General features: G+C 36.6%; 1 protein-coding gene across 6 annotated transcripts in view; it reads left to right on the forward strand.

Moving 5' to 3' along the window:
- Nucleotides 1-19,054, forward strand: part of LOC124642744 — a 100,836-nt gene that overhangs the window by 60,692 nt on the left and 21,090 nt on the right. For all 6 annotated transcript variants that reach the window (XM_047181369.1, XM_047181364.1, XM_047181365.1 and 3 more), the window contains 3 exons: nt 9,901-10,012; nt 11,051-11,181; nt 12,614-12,706. In XM_047181369.1, coding sequence (XP_047037325.1) covers nt 9,901-10,012; nt 11,051-11,181; nt 12,614-12,706 — 336 coding nt within the window. The remainder of the gene's footprint in view (nt 1-9,900; nt 10,013-11,050; nt 11,182-12,613; nt 12,707-19,054) is intronic.

A 19,054-nucleotide genomic window follows, 5' to 3' on the forward strand; every position in this document is an offset into this window, starting at 1 on the left:
AGGTATGATTTACATAAATGACAGAATTGCTAGATTTTGTTACAGGAGAAAATCACTTACCTACCACTATCCATTACTGGTATTACTCCTTTGATATTTTTTTTGGCCATAAATCTTCTAAAAACGCGTGTCTCCGAAACCTATTATTACATGATTTATTACTCTTAGAACAGCATTATAAAATATCCTAAGAATTTTCCACATTAAGCTTACGCTTCTATAATTTCGTTGAATATTTACATACTTACTTTATATACTAGAGATTTTGTTAAGAACTAAATATATAACAAATTCCCCTGTATATAAAACTCAGAAAATTCATTATTCATCTACTTAAGAATCAAGAGTATCTTCGCTGTACCAAACTTTTTATCTAATCACCAAGTTCTATATAGTTACTTTTATACTTTACTTTCAGGCTTGCGTGATTCTTACTTACTTTCTGTCATGATCCTTCCACTGCAAGTTTGGCTAAGTTATCTAGACAACTTGGATTCGCTTAACTTTTACAAGTGCGCCATAATTGCCCGTAGACAAGTATCTTGTTATACAGAAAAAAGAAAACTTTTGCGGTGATATACGAACTGTTTAGAAAGGCTGAAAGTTGATTCCTGTGCCTATTTTTTGGGTTGTTCTTCCCGCTCTTTTTTGACGTTGATATGTTTTTTTGACGTTTAATATCATACACAATTTAAATTGGGTACTACACTTTACTCTGTATAAACGCCAACAGTTCACAAATGACAATATTACAAATCGTACACTTAATTATTTTCGTATTTATATTCGTATAAAATACACTAACATTTTAGATACGGAACCATTATCAACCTCTTTATTCAGCATAATAATTTAATGTGACTATTGTGGTGCGCGATGCGAATAATTTTTGTCCTTCTAGGTATGTAACGGACCTTTCGGAAACTTTATAGGCCTATATAATGACATCATATTTAAAGTATGTGCAAATTAACTGACTAGGTTACAGTTAGTCATTTGTTTAGAACACTAGCTGTTTCCCCGTAGTTTCACCAGAGCTCTGAAAAATACAATTATCTCTTACCGTACCCGAACAAAAAGCAAAAGTATGTTACCCGGGAATTGTACAGGTATCCAACAAATTAACATTTTTTTTTTTAATATGTTATACAGGTATATTTTACAAGAATCTAGAATCAATATGGACCCCTATGGGCTATGCTTATCATGCTTGCTTTTCATAGTGATTTTTTATATAAATTACTAGTTTGGACGAGAATGTTTACTTATTCATTCATAACTTATAACTATAGACAACAACCATAACAATAAAATTGAATTAACATAACAACAATAACAGCGGAACCAATAGAAATAACGTAAACATTTACATTAGATAATTGCGTTTAGTTCCGCCGGCTCGGTACGTAACACTAAATAAATAAAACGTATTGATTCACTCAAATTGGTTTAGAGATGTTAGATTATGTAGCATGTTAGAACTATTATATTATTCACAGGCTTCTGCCAGCTTTTTTACTTGAATTCTTTGGTTCCGTACTATTCTTGTGCACCTGGATAAAATACCAGTAACCTTTTCTGATAAATGGGCTATCGAAAACTGAAATACTTTTTCAAATCAGCCCAAAATTAATTTCCTGCAGTTACCCTAGACTATTACTAGACCTCCATTGAGAGGTGAGCGCATTCAGACAAACAAATAAATTCTTCAGATACTAGTAGAACTGTACTAAACTAGTACTTAACAAATAAACAAAATCCGTCTTACCACAAAAACTTTTTAACGTCAGTTTAAGACCTGTCTAAAAAAATGACAAATTATGACGTTGACATAAGGTTCATTTTGGAGACACATTTTTTTTAGACAAGTGTAAAACAGTTGTTAAAGTTTTTGTAGTAAGACCAAATGTTTTTAATTAGGTAGTACATTTCACCTTCGATTTCAATAATGTGTCTATTCAAAAGTCATAGTTTTTCTGGAACTATTGCTAGCTACATCAAATTATTATGTAACACTGTATATATGTGTAGGTTCTAAACTACATATCTCCTAAACTACATAAACTATACCACGTAGATTACGTAAATATGACGTAGAAGCTACGTGACCGTACACGGTACACATAGTTATTGCGGTCTGAGGGGCACTGAAAATTGTACCGTAGAGATGTGACATGTCGATGATGGGATATCGATGTTTTTAGATTTTTGAAGATTTTTAGTTAGGAAGTTTTTTTTCATGTGGTATAAAGCATTGAAATGGATGTGAAGTTCATATTAAAGACTCACCTGTTTTTTTTTTTAATTATATTCTCAAAAAGCACATATAAGTACATTTATTATATTCTACAACATGTACAACAAGTCTGTCTCCTAAGCTACAGGACGTAGATTACCTACGTATAAATATGACCTCTCAAGTATGAGGGCGCGGGTTCGATCCCAGGTCAGGCAAGTACCAATGCAACTTTTCTAAGTTTGTATGTACTTTCTAAGTATATCTTAGACACAATAGGCTGTGTTTCGGATGGCACGTTAAACTGTAGGTCCCGGCTGTCATTGAACATCCTTGGCAGTCGTTACGGGTAGTCAGAAGCCAGTAAGTCTGACGCCAGTCTAACCAAGGGGTATCGGGTTGCCCGGGTAACTGGGTTGAGGAGGTCAGTTAGGCAGTCGCTTCTTGTAAAGCACTGGTACTCAGCTGAATCCGGTTAGACTGGAAGCCGACCCCAACATAGTTTGGGAAAAAGGCTCGGAGGATGAGAAGCTACGTGACCGTACGCCTAGTTATTGCGGTCTGAGGAGCACTGAAAATTGCCCGAGTAGGGATGGGACATGTCGATAGTGGGATATCGAAGTTTATTTTATTTTTAGACGTGATTTTTTTAGGATTTTTTTTTAGTTATGGTGTGAAATCTTTTTCATAAGAAAGCAGTTGACGTGATGTGAATTTAATAAATTTCGAATAATTAACGGTTAGCGTCCTGAGCGCTTTTCTTTTATAACGTTAAATAAATATGGCTATGCTACACTTTTATATTAAATCTCTTTGTTTTCTTACCTTTCTCACAGTAAAAAAATAAATAAATGAAAACAGTTTAATATTTTTCATCGTTTCAGAATAATTTAAATGCTGTTATTTTAAGCACTTTAAAGTGAGTAAGATAAATAGATATTGATATAGTGAATATAGTGATAGTAAGATAAATATAGTGAAAAGGGGTCACTATTTTTATCTTACACATTCTATTGTTAAACCTAAAATATAAGTACCCAATACCGTTTAAAATAACACACTTACACGTTTTAAAATAATACACGTCGAAATGTTCTCGCCTAAAGTTTTTACCACATAAAAACATATAGTCCAGAAAATTTATAAAGTGAACACACTCGAGACTCCATTTTCCATCACTAAAACGAACTACATACATACCTTGCGACATCTTTCTCGTGACAACACATTGCACGATTTATATTAAGTGTAAGTACTACTGGTATACTTACATACTTTCTAATATTACGAGAATAAAGTTTTATTCACGGAAGAAGGAAAGATAACGGAGATTCCATAAGGAAGAGGTAGGTCAGGCGCCTTATTGTGGGTCAAGTTACTTGCAGTAGTCGTCATCAGTTACTAGAACTAACCTCGTTCCTTGTCAAATCCTATCCGTCTTACCACAAAAACTTTTAAACGTCAGTTTATGCCTTGTCTAAAAAAATGTCAAATTATGACGTTGACATATGGTTCATTTTGCAGCCAAAATTTTATTAGACAAGTGTAAAACAAGGTTTAAAGTTTTTGTAGTAAGGCCATATCTGTCTATCTGTCATACATTGGTCTTGATTGATTGGTAATTTAATTTTGAAAATAATGGGCGGGATCCATAGAAGGCGTGTAAAGTCAGAGCTAGTAACGTTCATCATCCTCACACGCTACTCTCTTAAGAGATTTTGCGGTATGACATCTCTACTTGTCATTTTGTTTTGGTACCTGTGATCTAACGTTATAAAACAAATAAACCAGTTTGGTAATGATGTCCTCCTAGCCGATTATTGGCTACGGCGGCTGTTCTCATGTAAGGAGATTAGCCAACTGCGCAGGACATATTATAGTGCACAAGCATTTGCGCAGACACAGGTGCACTCCCTATTCCTTCACTCTCATAGCCCGATGGGACGGGAATCCGACACGACCGGAAAGAGATCAGGCGCAGGACCGACATTTACGTGCTCTCCGATGCACGGGTGAATCAATCACCAACTTCCAGGCTTCGGGCTGCTTTGTGAAAGTCTTCTAAAACCCACAAAGCGATTTCGGCCTGACTCGGGAATCGAACCCGAGACCTCGTGCTCAGCAGCCACACTTGCGACAACTAGACCAACGAGGCAGTTTGGTAATATTAAGTCCGTGATTGATATTTTTTTATGTCAGTGTCAAAAAGTTTCTTCTAAGTAGATAGAGGTAGATACAGATGCTTAAAAACATGGCCAGATATGCCTGTAACACGTAAATATTTGCATTCCATTGGAAATCGTGAATGTCACTATCGACTACACATTTTTTCCTAAATAAAACCTTACATTGCCAAATCTCTTTGCCTGTACTCAAAATTTTTCAACCACTTCCAACTAAGCAATTCGTGTAAAGCTACAGTCTTCTCAATACTCCAATAGTACAGTCAACTTCAGGTCAGTGGTAACAGTTTTATAAGAAAATCGTACTTATTACTATTGTGTTAAGGTGCATGACGGTTACCACTGTGCAGTACGTTCCAGAAAATTCTGGACACATTCCAATTTTGAACTGCATAAAAACTAAATCGTTCCAATTCCTGATTCTAACGGTTTTTTTCGTTCGATTTTCAAATAGAATAAGGTCATTTCATCAACTGTTTAGCCTTATCCCAACTATGTTGGGGTCGGCTTCCAGTCTAACTGGACGCAGCTGAGTACCAGTGTTTTACAAGGAGCGACTGCTTATCTGACCTCCTCAACCTAGATAAATAGGCAACCCATTAGATGGTACCCTTTGGTAATACTGGTGACATGTCTGACAGACTTACTGCCTTCTGACTGTTCAAATGACAGAAATAGAATCAGGTCAGTTGTTTTTAATTAATTAGTTCATTTAGCCTATGCGCACACTGTCTAAATAGTCGCTCGACTGTTGACCCGGTGGTTGGAAAAAAAAATATTTAGAAAATCGTGAATTCAATCTTTTTATTGGCCGATGATGTTTGTGACACAGAAAATGAACACATTAATTTGTTGACTTTACTTTTTGCTTGAAATCGGGTTAAATTCTAAAACGTGTCGAGTTGGTGAAAACATAAAAGTTTATAATTTAAGTTTCACTCACTGGACACGTATCAAAATCTTAATGTGTCGAGTTGACGACATGATAAATGTTAAAATTTTGAGTTTCACCAAGTGGACACATTCGTGGTGAGTTAAGTGTGTCGAGATGACGAATGACCCTTTTTATTCAGTCTGATGCCGGACGAACACCTGATAGTTGTTACGAGTGACCTTTTATTCATCTTCTACTATCGCCCGACTAAAAGTTTGTAGTATGCGCCTGCTCTTGTCTGACCGAATTAGGGTGGGTCACTCGTTCAGTACATAAAATCATTCGTTCATTCTGAATGTTTGTCTAATTCATTAGCAGATTCATGAGAATTAGGTTATCAGTTCAGTGGGGCGTTGAAACTTTGTTTAATTGATTGTGTGAACGTTCCATTAGGCGCAGGGTGACATGACATGACTTAATTATGAAAGTATAGATCTGTATCACCTAATATGACATTATTGTTGTGTGTAAATGTTTGAGTTCTCTGCGTCATATTTTTAGCAATTAATTGGTAATTGTAATTGAATTTAGTGATAAATTAATTACATTTATTGCTTGAAAACATGATTTATTTACCTGAACGGTCGTCACTTGCGCAATTACTTTCAATTACTAATTTCTCAAAACTGATCAGTTTTAATATACGTTTTTATTTTTGTATGTAGTATTTTTTTGTAGATAAGTAGCTTAAGGCTGTTTAAATAGTGTAATAATATGATTGAAAATAATTAATTAAAATCCAAATTAGTGGTTATATCAGTTTTTATTATTCTTCCTAAGTTTTGATAATATCTGAATGATCCAATGCACGTAGGTATACGCATTTTACTTCATTTTATCTACCAAATCACCATTAATACTCTCCCTGCTCCAATCATTTTAATTTGATTCTTCATTCTACAGCAAATAGCGTACTAAGCAATCAACTAAATTGATTCGCCATGAGTTCTGACAAGCGACGCTGATTGTCTGCGCAATCAGACGTTCATGGCATTAACCAATTTATTGGCTGATCACTGCAGGGCGATTCGGAAAAAATGGCATGTGATTTTGTAATGAGCACACTGTTGTATGATGATATTGGTAAGGATTATAAAAAGTAAGAGGTTGACGACTTTTTTATTATCTTTGCATTGACAAAAAAAAATATGAGACTGACTATTTGCTGAAACTACTTAAAATCAATATCAAAAATCGCTTCTTCAAAGTAGGCTGGAAAACAACACTTTTTGAACGTCAAAATTACACGAGACAACCCCAGAATTTATTTATTTATGCGCCCATCTTTCACCACTTGCTCTGTGTCACTGGGAAGAAGAAGTGGCGCAACAAACTCCCCAGCCACATTATATTATGTCTGTTTTCTCATAAAAAAAAATTATCTTAATGATCTTCTTCAATCTTAACAATAGAAAATTATGTCATTCATCATGTACAAGTTACTTTCCGCACCCATATAAAATATAAGGTTAAGTAGCTACTTACTGGATTATTATTACTATTTTAGCTAAAGAATGAGCAATGAGCATGTCCCTACACTAGTACAATGTTTTCTCCATTACAAAGATTCACATAGGTATATTGTTTTCAGTTAAATATAAGATTACTTTGCAAGACTACAATCGCAGGAAATCTGTCTGTTGTTTTGTTAATCAAGGTCTTTGTAAAGCCTCTCACTTTTTTGTTTTTTAAACAAATCACGAAGTTTTTATTTCAAAGACACTCTTGATATTTAAATATTGCAACAGTACATTATTCGTGAAAGGTTGCATTACATGCAAAAAAAATCTTAATTGATTTTAAAGTACAGTTTGCATTATACCAATTTAATATTGCTTTACCTACAATTATCGTACTCGTATAGGTATGTATTTTTTTTATAAAAAATATTTTTTAAAGCAAGGTTTTCATTTTTATAACCATTGTATCAACGCAAAATCTGGAAATTATGTGCCTTGAAAATACTAAAACACAAAAAAAAACTACTTAAATCTGCAGGATCAACAAAAAATTTTAAAATTCAAAGGACTACGTGGATGAAAATTAAAAGCAAATGTTAGCGTAGGTATTAAAATTAAATTCATGTGCAATGTATGAGCCATTAAGAGAGTTTTACTCTTTCAGGCAACCTCAAAAAGTAACAGCTTACTTTTTAATATTATGAAACCATGGCTTCATTTTAAAACTTTTTAATGTTTAAACCTTATGATTTTCATTCAGTTTTATGACTGTATTCATTACTGTACTGAATGCTGTTCATTTCCGCAGTTAACGGTTACATTTTTATGCGATTTTATTTTAACCTTATTGTGGTTATTACTTGAACAGTGAATAAACTTCTGAAGCCTAAGTTCACCGAAAACATAAACGTCAGTTTTCTGAAAAGAACGTTGTACTATAAATATTCACGTTCAATTTTCTTTTATTTTTTTAGTTGTGTTTAAGAATAACGGACTTTCATATTGTTGGTGAACTGAGGCCTAAATTATTTAGTCTTCTTCTTCTTGGCGAGTCGATGGCAACTTAAATTTTGGAGGCCCAATATTTCGCTACGCATACGGCATTGTCAGTAGCGTTATAAAGCTCAGGATAATTATTTAGTAGTGATTATCGATATTCGTAGAAACAATACAAATGTTACTAGCAGGTACCTACCATACATACTCGCTTCGAATTCGTCAGTGACACTATCAACAACAAGTAAAGAAAACATCTATCATAGAAATCTACCCTTCACATACACCCAATAAACAAAAACTAAAAATTTCACCACAACTATACAAATATCCTGCCATTTCAACAAACGTGGCCGCCCCACTGCCCAAGTTACCGTGTCCAGAATAACAAATGACTGCTCACCGATGGAAAATGCCACACGCCTTGAATATTTTATCACTATTTTAAATGTACACAAATCGATTTTATCGGCAAATGGCTTTAAAATCTATTTTCAGCACTTTTGATGTAGTTTTTATGGTGAAGGAAATTGGGACAGGTTTTACGAGCTTTTTTAATGATAGAGTAGATTGGAAAAGTCTGGATTGGTTTTATTTGTGCTTTTAGAAGTGAGAAATAAATTATTTTAATTTGTTTTTGGAATTTATATAAATCTGCACTATCTCTATCTCGTCTTACTTTGTCTGAATATCTCCTGACTCAGACTCAGTAATTAATATTTTAACGGAATATGATACATACAAATATTTCTAATTTGAATTTTGATAATTCTTTCGACATCACATGCGAATATAATATACCAAATTAAACGTCAAAATAAATTACTCAAACACCCCCACAAAACCAATTACCAATATCGATACCTTAAATATTATCGATATGGTAATCACATCACTACTAACGAAGTCATCGTTCACAGTATCGATATCAGGTTCCTACCGTCACGTGTCTATATGTCTCTGCTATCCATGGAGAATGACTAGCGGAGGTGCCATAACGGAAAATCTCTTAAGAAAGTAGAGCGAAAAAATGCGGGTGAGCAGGAGACGAGGAACGTTACGGTTTTCGCCCTTACACGCCTTCTTTGGACCCGATAAATTTTTGTGACTGCCTCATTGGTCTAGCGGTCGCAACCGCGGCTGCTGTGCCCGAGGTCTCGGGTTCGATTCCCGGGTTGGGCCGAAATCGCTTTGTGGGTTTTCTAAAATTTTCACAAAGCAGCCCGTAGTCTGGAAGTTGGTGATTGATTCACCCGTGCATCGGAGAGCACATAAATGTCGGTCCTGCGCCTGATCTCTTTCCGGTCATGTCGAATTGCCGTCCCATCGGGCTATGAGAGTGAAGAAATAGAGAGTGCACCTGTGTCTGCGCAAATGCTCGTGCACTATAATATGTCCTGCGCAGCTGGCTGATCTCGTGATATGAGAACAGCTGCCGTGGCCAAAATCGGCCGTGGACGCCATTATTATTAAATTTTTGTAATACCAAAAATCGTTGATAGATGTCTCAAAGAACCCGAACGCCTTGTTATTTCACTCGTAACTGATCGTTTTGTTCATGTCCACCGTACGAATTTGAGCTAGAAGAAGGCACCTGACCTACCTGCATTATCGCATCCCCGTTCATCTTACCTTACTCCGTGGCTGTATATCTCTGCTATCATATTGTCGCGTCCTCGGTAATAGATTGAAGGACGGGGTGGCTGGGGGTGTTAGGGTGGGGTAAAATGGGGTCTTCGTTGTTTTTGCCTCATGTGTCTCAAGGGTCTGTTTATTTTTGGAGTAATTTGATGCCTTGGGAACGTGTAGATGTAGGTAAATGTTTTTGTTATTAGAAGAGTTTCGAGTTGTAGGTTTATTACTTTTTCTTAATGTACTATCATATACTTAAAGCTCTAAGTACCTACTTGAGTTTCCAAGAAAGGAAAGTTATCCCATTTAAATAAAATTGACAATTTCGATTTAAAACCAGTTGCCGGACACAATTTTCAGTCACAATATGAACTGATAAATAGGCGTCTGATCTTAGGACACTCCTATATTGTTATTTGCCTTACCAAATCCTCTAACAGCCTTATCTCGTTGTTACAGCTGCACTCGGAATACCGCAGCACTTACAAATGGCACGAGTACAAGGAGCAGCAGCAGGGGGTGGTGAAGCAGCCCGCCCCCACGCCCCCCTCCGCACTGCCCATACAGAGGGGTAAGTTTCACATTCCTTAGGAAAGTAGGTATAATACCTCTCGAAGCCACCAGCAAAAAGCAGCAGTAACCAGTAAAAAGCTCAGTTAACAATTCTTAGGAGGTAAAATATTCCATCCTAATGAAGGTACCTACATATAAAAGTAACTCTGATAAACAGTGTCTTGTCCTTTTCGATCACACATTTAGGGTTAAGTTTAAGTTTATCGTTAGTCCTTTAGCACTTCATCATATTGTCCTAACCATGAACCATACTGCCATAAGAAAATCAGCATCGTTCTATTTCGGTACTATGAACTAAATACTGACCTACTATGAGTATTTACCCTGGCTGGCACACCCTTTGGAAGGTTCTAGTCTGCACTAGACAAAGAACAACAAAACCCGGGCTATAAGTCTATATTATCTTCTACCTATATTGTCAATATATTTGTGTTGTGTCTCCAATTGATAGAAATAGATGGCAAATTAAAGCGTTTGATTAGAACAGACATTGATGAATGGTGCTATCCGATTAATTACATTAAAACTACACAAACAAAGAAACTCGATGCTGGACATCTTAGTGAGAGATCAGACGAAATACCTCATTTACTTTAATATACTAACTGCTGTTTAGCTTCAGAATATTGGAGCTTTTATCATCATCATCAGCCTTTTTATTGCCCTACTGCTGGGCCTCTTTACATACTGTAAAGGCATGATATTTAATCATCACGCTTGCTCGAAACTGGCGATTGGCGATCTCAGACTTCAAAGGTCAGGTTTCCTCAAGACTCTCTTCCTTGACCTTTACTCACTCATGGGTTTCCAAGTTACACTAAGGAAAGTAATCCAAACCCTCCCTCCTTCATGAGAGGCTGGCCTATGTCACTCGGGGATAATGTAGCTTACCAAACAGTGACAGAATTTTTCAAGTCAGTTCAGTAGTTTCCGAGCCTGTAGGATGCATGACAAAAAAAATATGTTTCTTCTTTTATTATGTTAAGTAAGTAAAGTAGTACCTTCCTTTAAATTAAAAATTGTTTTCGCTCCTCAGGCCCGATGGAGCCAGCGATGCCTCGTCGCAAAAAGTACCCCGGAGTGGCGTACAAGACGAACGAGCTGTTCGACCCTGCACCCGCTGATGATATCAGGCCCCAGCAGACTTCGGCCTTCGACCGGGCCAGGGTGAGTGTCCCAAAGGTGTTAGTTTCCTATGTACCTAATTTTATTTACCACGAGTGGGTACACGACTGCATAAGCGAGAAAAATAACGTCTAACCTTAACTTCCTACGAAACCAGAACCACTAAGCATGTTTTTTTATAACAATGTCTAAGACACTTCTGTAGTTAGTTAGATAGTAGTAGGTATATTTATTCTAGATTCAGGAAAAAATAAAACAATATTTAACATTAATTACACCATAAAAGAACATCCAACCTCGAACTCATAATTATTCCATTCACAATTTAAAATAACTCATAACATAACCCCGGCTCTCAATACGGTAAGGTTTAATTCAACTGACTGTAAACACAACTCGCTCGTACGTAATAAAAGGCTTACATAAACACAGACAGGACAAACATGGCCGCCGAACGCTGAAAAGTCAACAGAAACTGCCAATAAACCCTGGCTGTACGTTATTATGAGTGCAAAGTTCAAAAGCAGTGGGGAAACTGAATTTTGGGAGTATTTTGGATACTATAACCCTTGGTTTATATAACTGAAGAGTCTAAATCAGTTTTATTGTTTGTCTGTAATTATCTGAGGCTTGGAAGTCGATGTCTACAGACACCGACTTCTGTTGACATCTGTTGACTGTGTTTAGTTTGCCACCGACTTCTAGAGCAATGTGAAAAGTTTTACTTTGTCATTTTCAGTGTTTTGTCAAGTCGGTTTCTATTTTATTTGGAAAGAAAGGGTTTTTTTTTAATTATCATTTTCAAAGAATGATTGCTTGTAAATAATAAGCGGTTGTCCATAATTGTTATTAAAGTATTGTTAAGTAGGTTATTCAAAACCAATGTGCTACGGAAATGTAAATCCCGTTCTAAATTGTATGAATGCCTATGTAAAAAACAAGCCAATATTCTTCACAAGGCATCGATAGCAATATATTCAGATTTCGTTCTAGAATTTACGATTTTGTATATTGGGAAGGGATTGGCCAATTGGCCTCCTTTGCCGAAAGACAATAACATGACGATTGTCACACGATTGCGATTGCTGTGCATGGGGTCCCGGGTTCGATTCCCGTGTCTGGCCGTCACTTTGTGGGTTTTTTGAAACTTTCAGAAAGCAGCCCAGAGTTGGATTGATGTACAATTATAAAATACCTACCTACCTAAATAATTTCAGCAACTTTTGTAATTTTCTGATAAATGTATTATTGTTGTCTTGTAGACGTTGTAGTTAGGTACTTACGGAAGATTAAAGTACTTATCTACCTATTGATTTTTTATTTTGTCTATAATAACTTACCAACACATATGAAGCCGACAACTGCCGGCGCTTTTGGGGTTTGTCCTTAAAAAAGTGCAGATTTTTAGCCTTTTTTCAATAAATGACTTTTTATCTTTGTCTTTATCTTTAATTATAGTTTTATTTTTATGCAGAGTGCGCAAAGAAATGATGCTGATCGCGCTGGGCGGCGCAGCAAGTCGGAGGGACCTCGCCAGCCGAGGTGGACCGACACCGTCGAACCTAAGGTAAGCTAAACTAAACCAAGATAATAATACAATTTTGATTTTAAGGGTCCCGTACCCAGGACTTTTCGCTATAAGTGCGCTTGATAACAGGAACCGGGATAGCTAGACAGATGTTTACAGATGATTGTTGCTGCTAAACAAAAATACCAAAAATCAGAATAAAATAAACATTCAACAGCCATACAAATAACTTTGTTTTTTAGCCGTTTTATAGGACAGGAACAGCCTTAGAAATATATTGATTTCTGACACTTACGCGACTATTAGACATTTAACTAAAATTTTTGCCCCTGACCATGGATGCTGTAAAGGATCCGAAACGTCGGACATCAATAATATTAATATAACCGCGATAAAATCCGTAAAAGTATTGTTATTTAAAATACATTAACTTATACTCAAACTTATGTATTAGCATACTATATACTAGATACAATCTTAGTGGGTACCTAGTACCTAGAGAATTTTTATTTTACGAAAGCGGTGAACCATACTAGTGTGTGTAAATGAAGATGCATGTTGTCCATGACTCGGGTTCTCGGTCACTCCCATCCCATCCCATCGGGTTATGAGAGTGAAGGAATAGTGCGTACACTATAATATGATATGTGCAGTTGGCTAATCTCCTTACATGAGAACAGCCGCCGTAGCCGATAATCGGCTAGGAGGACATCATCACTCGGCCACTACTGAGCGTTCCCGAGCTTACGCGTACAAAGACAACGTAATTAGGGATTGCAATCCGGTCCGGCGGATCCGGTAATCCGGCGGATCCGGCGTGTTTTTGGACCTACCGGATCCGGTGAGGCGGCGCCGGATCCGACTGCCGGATCCGGTAAAGCAAGAAATCGCGAGCGCGAGCGCGACGTTGCCATATCGCTAGACGTCCGCATCTGATTCCATGTCATTGTCGATAGAAAAAAAAATAACATTAAAAGAGGAACTGGAAAATCAAATCCTGCAAGAAAAAAAAGGGTATAGGGGGAAAGTTATAGCTAGAAAAGATACAGATTTTGAGAAAATCCTTAAAAAAGAAATGAATGGATATGAAGTAGAAGGAGTAAAAGGAAAACACTTATCGCTTATCTACGATTACATAATGGCAATCAAACCAACTAGTGTAGAGGCAGAAAGGGCCTTCTCTGCGGCAGGCTATATATGCAGTCCCATCAGGAGCAGATTGGGGGATACTACAATCAATACTATATGTTTTCTTAGATCGTTTTTCCAGGCCAAGAAATAATATTTACTTGAATGTTAAAAACAAGTAGCATTTAGTTTTGCAATGCAACTAAATGAGATATTTAATTGCATTGCAAAACTAAATGCTACTTGTTTTATTTTTTAGGTTTAGGAGCTGAAGCTGATTTTATAAGTACAAAGAAGACGGATCACAATCCATACAAAATTGCCCCACGTCCTATAACAATGTGACGTATCTCAAAAAAAAGATGAAAATGTTTAAAAAAATATGGCATACTCTCTAATTCATTTTTTTTACACCTTCATACGAAAAAAATGCTTTAAAAATTGTTCAGGCGCTGTTATGAAAACATCGTTCATAGGACTATTTATGGACTATTTTATTAAATTTTTTTTTTTGTTTGATAGGGTATACCTCACAGGTGGTCCCATAATCATCAAGCCAGGATCTCATGATGGAAACCCTGAGAAATCCAGGGCAACTTTTGAAAGTTGTAGGCATGCGCAGGAAAAAACTTGACTATAAGGTGTATGTCTTACAACAATATGCAACAGTAAAGGTTTGGAGCTGACCTGATGATGGAGACGAAAGAAGGTCGAGGGAACTCGACAACCGAATATGTAAACTACCTCGTGTTTGGGCTCATATTATTTGTATTGAATAGACCTTTGCAACAGTGAAGGTTTGAAGCTGACTTGAAATAAACACATTGAATAAACTTAGGTACATCCTTTAGACACCGACTTCTGAGGTAGTTTAAATATTTTCTTGTCGAGTTCCCTCGCCCTTCTCTGGTCTCCATGATCAAGTCAGCTTCAAACCTTCACTGTTGCAAAGGTCTATTCAATACAAATAATATGAGCCCAAACACGAGGTAGTTTACATATTCGGTTGTCGAGTTCCCTCGACCTTCTTTCGTCTCCATCATCAGGTCAGCTCCAAACTTTCACTGTTGCATATTGTTATAAGACATACACCTTATAGTCAAGTTTTTATCCTGCGCATGCCTACAACTTTCAAAAGTTGCCCTGGATTTCTCAGGGTTTCCATCATCAGATCCTGACCTGATGATTATGGGACCACCTGTGAGGTATACCCTATCAAACAAAAAAATAATGTAATAAAATAGTCCATCAATAGTCCTATGAACGATGTTTTCATAACAGCGCCTGAACAATTTTTAAAGCATTTTTTTCGTATGAAGGTGTAAAAAAAATGAATTAGAGAGTATATCATATTTTTTTAAACATTTTTATCTTTTTTTTGAGATACGTCACATTGTTATAGGACGTGGGGCAATTTTGATCCATCTTCTTTAAAAGACTGTTTTCTTTAATTAAAACTATATAGATTATTAATAAGAGTTTAATAGTATTATTAGTTATTACTTAAGTACTTTCAGATACTTACATGCAGCAAGTCAGACTGATTAATTACTTTACAAATAGTACCAAAAATTACAATTAATGCCAAGAAATATAATTAAAAGTGATTTCATTTTCCATCAACGTGTTTTCATTTTCTTTTTATGTGCTATTATCAAAACTAAATGCAAGGCCCTAAGTAAGTTTAAAATCCGGCCGGATCCGGCCGGATCCGGCCGGATTGGCGTCAATCCGGTGAAATCCGGCCGGATTGAAAATTATACCGGATTGCAATCCCTAAACGTAATATCTTACAAATGACTATGGTGCACCCATTTTCCGGAGATTTAAAACATCTATAAGTAGGTACTTATCAAGATTGCGTGCACAATACCTAGTACTTATTTATTTATTAGCAGACTTCCTCTCCAATCTGTTGATCGAAGAACATACAACAACAATTTTATTACAGAAACGGAAACAATTATTTTATTATTAGAAAAATAATAGCCTTTCACTAATTACGTACGTTGAGATAAAAATTATATCGACAGTAATAAGAACTGAGTATTACTTCTTTATTGTAACTAGCATTGTAACAACCATTTTTTTACCTAACTATTAGTCTTCTTACGAATGGGTATCGGGTTGCCCGGGTAACTGGGTTGAGGAGGTCAGATAGGCAGTCGCTCCTTGTAAAACACTGATACTTAGCTGGATCCGGTTAGACTGGAAACCCACCCCTAAATACCTGATCTTTGTAATGTACTAACCATTATTCATATCCATACATTTATGAGCCCAAACAAATTATCTACCGACTAAATCCGTCGTACCACAAAAACTTTTAAACGTCTGTTGAACACTTGCCTAAAAAAGTCCAAATTATGACGTTGAAATAACATCTGTTTTACAGCCACACTTTTTTTAGACAAGTGTTTGTATTAAAGCTGAATAAGTTTTGAGTGTGCGGGTACTTTTAAAAAACTATTTTGTTCATTTTTACTCCATTACCTACACGCGAATTTACGCGAACAATTCCGTATTAATATTGGCAACTAAGACGAACCAAAATGTATGCAAAACAATGTATTTATCTTGGGGCTTACCGATTGTTCCTGTATTCCAAATAACTGACCATCATGGTCAAGTGAAAGATTTTTTTAAATCGAACCAATAGTTCTGAGATTAGCGCGCTCACACAAACACAGTGACATAAGTGAAGATTTTAATTGACTTTAAAATAGTGGCAAAAAGGGCAGATAAACAAACTAATAACATTTGTAAGATTTTTAATTTACTTTAAAATAATAAGCAAAAAGGGGTCGAGTTAACCTTACAGGTTTTATCATCCTCCTCGTAGGTAGCAAACCCTGTTACAGGGCACTGTTTTCTCATATACGTTTTCAAACTCAGTTTTACCGTACGGACACGTTACCACCAGTGAAGGTTGGTACATCTAAATGACCGTCAAATTAGACCAGGTTGACGAATCCTGGTTTACCTCGAGGGACTGACCCCCGACGAAGTACGGACGGTCAACGCTTATAAGCAAACTTGTGTGCAAACTTTAATTGCGCGATTTAGGACCTCCTAACGTTTGAGTACACAACGTCTTAAAAAACGAGAAATAAATATGTTATAATGTTAATTTGTAAACAATAACTAATTTATTTTGTTGTTTTTCACATTAGATTCATATTTAATTATCAAAAAGAATATTCTTATTAGAAAAATACGGTTGCAAAACTACAAAAAGGATTCCCTTTGGTGAGATCCGAACGTATGACATGACAGAACTATTAACCAATGGCGAGCCAGTATTCTGTTTTACATAATCGCAGTTTTGAAATTAGTAAAAACAATAACATATCGCGAAATATAATAGTACAAATTGTATTATCTAAGTTCAGTTACGGAAACTATATATTTATCTTTAAAAAAATTATAACAAAAACTAATTAAATAAAAAAATTCAAAGTATTTTTTGTAAATAATTACTTGCTTTTTATTAAAAGTATATGTACCGACATAAATACCTCAATTAAAGTATAAAAATTAATATACATAGGTACAGGGTTCGATCCTGCGGTCTCATACTTAGAAGGCGCACTCCGTAGCCTCCGCGCCAAAATTCTTTGGTCGCCATTTTTATTGCTAAATATTTTTTTCTTTCTAAAAAACCTGATTGTTATTGAATGGTCCCCTAATATAACTTTGTAGGACAGCTGACCATTCATATCCTTTGATAATAACTGAGTCAAGTGTAACTTGATTTTTTAAGATTATATAGTAGTTAGGTTTGAAACGGACGGTCGCTTGTAAAAATAAATTTTGTCTGATTAAGTAGGTGCTAGTAGGTAGGTACCTATGCTTTCCGATGAACTTATTTCTATGATTAACTAGCTGTTCCCCGCGGTTCTCGATAAAAGTTCCCTATGTTCTTTCTCTTTCTAAGGAAAGATGAAGAAAAACATCTTGTGATCCTGGACTTTACAATTTGAAAGTCTTAACTCGCCTTGAGCAACTGAGCAAGCGAGGTGAATAACGCTCATTCCTTCTCTGTGAGAAGACCTGTGCCCTATAGTGGGATAATATAAAAAAGTTTAAAAAAATATGACGATGACAATACTATGCAATAACCGCATCAAAATTGGTTCAGCCAAACGCGATATAATAAATTGGAACATTTCCTGTGTTGTACCTACATGTGGGTCAAACTGAGTAGGTACCTCCTTTTTTTGAACCTGTTATACAGACTGATAATGAGAACACAGACACGGCTTTTATATACGCAACTAAGCTCAAGAAAAATTCGAACAAACACTGAATCATTTTCAAGAATAGTTCTGAAAAATCCGCTGACGTCATAGAAATTCAGCGTTTGCAGATTCCGATGTCTGTTATCTAATCTTCTCTTACGTGTATTTATGCATTGGTTGCAATATTATCATTGTTAGTCAGATTTTGAAAACAATATGTGTGGTAAAATAGTGCAGGTGCGTACCTACAGTTTGTGATTTTAAGTACCTAAGTTATTTAATTTTTATTACTACCCACAATAAACATTTTATGTTTACTAACTTACTGATACTTAATTAAGTACGGAGGGAATGGGATGCCGTCGCCTCCTTCTGCGAAGCAGTCATTCTCGAGAAGGAGGAGGCGGAACGCCAGAGAGTTCGCACCTCTCATCCCGGCCGCCGCGCTGGACCAGGTAGACACCATGGGCGCCGGGTGTCGCGTGATGACTCCCGGCCACCGTAGACGTGGGTCTGTGGGCGGTGAGTTTGGGTGGCTCATCGTCCCTCTGTCTGCTTAGACGACAGACCCGTGTCGACGGCGCGCGTTGTTCCACGCGCTCCTCAAAGAGATGTCAGCAACCCCAGAGGGGCCCAGCAGGGCCAAGGCCTGCCGAGGCTGCGGGTTGTTCGAAAGAGATACCGCGGCCCTGGTACATAAAAGGCCTATGACGGAACACGACGGTTTTTAGTCAGTAAGAGTCTGACACTCCCTCACCGCTGCTAACCCACAGCGGGAGGGGTCATTTGATGATTTTTAACGTCGGAAAAAAAAAAGCGGAGCCACACAAACAAGCAATTCACAATGGCCACTATAGCTAACAGACGACCTTATAAAAGTCGCCGGAAGACGCTGGATGCAGGTCGCCTACAAGAGGTATTTGTGGAGATCTAAGGGGGCGGCCTAGGTATATTCAGCAGTGGACGTCCTATGGCTGAGATGGTGATGATGATGACTATAGCTAAAACTCAAATTAAA

Source organism: Helicoverpa zea, chromosome 25, assembly GCF_022581195.2.
Source record: "Helicoverpa zea isolate HzStark_Cry1AcR chromosome 25, ilHelZeax1.1, whole genome shotgun sequence".
NCBI lineage: Eukaryota > Metazoa > Arthropoda > Insecta > Lepidoptera > Noctuidae > Helicoverpa > Helicoverpa zea.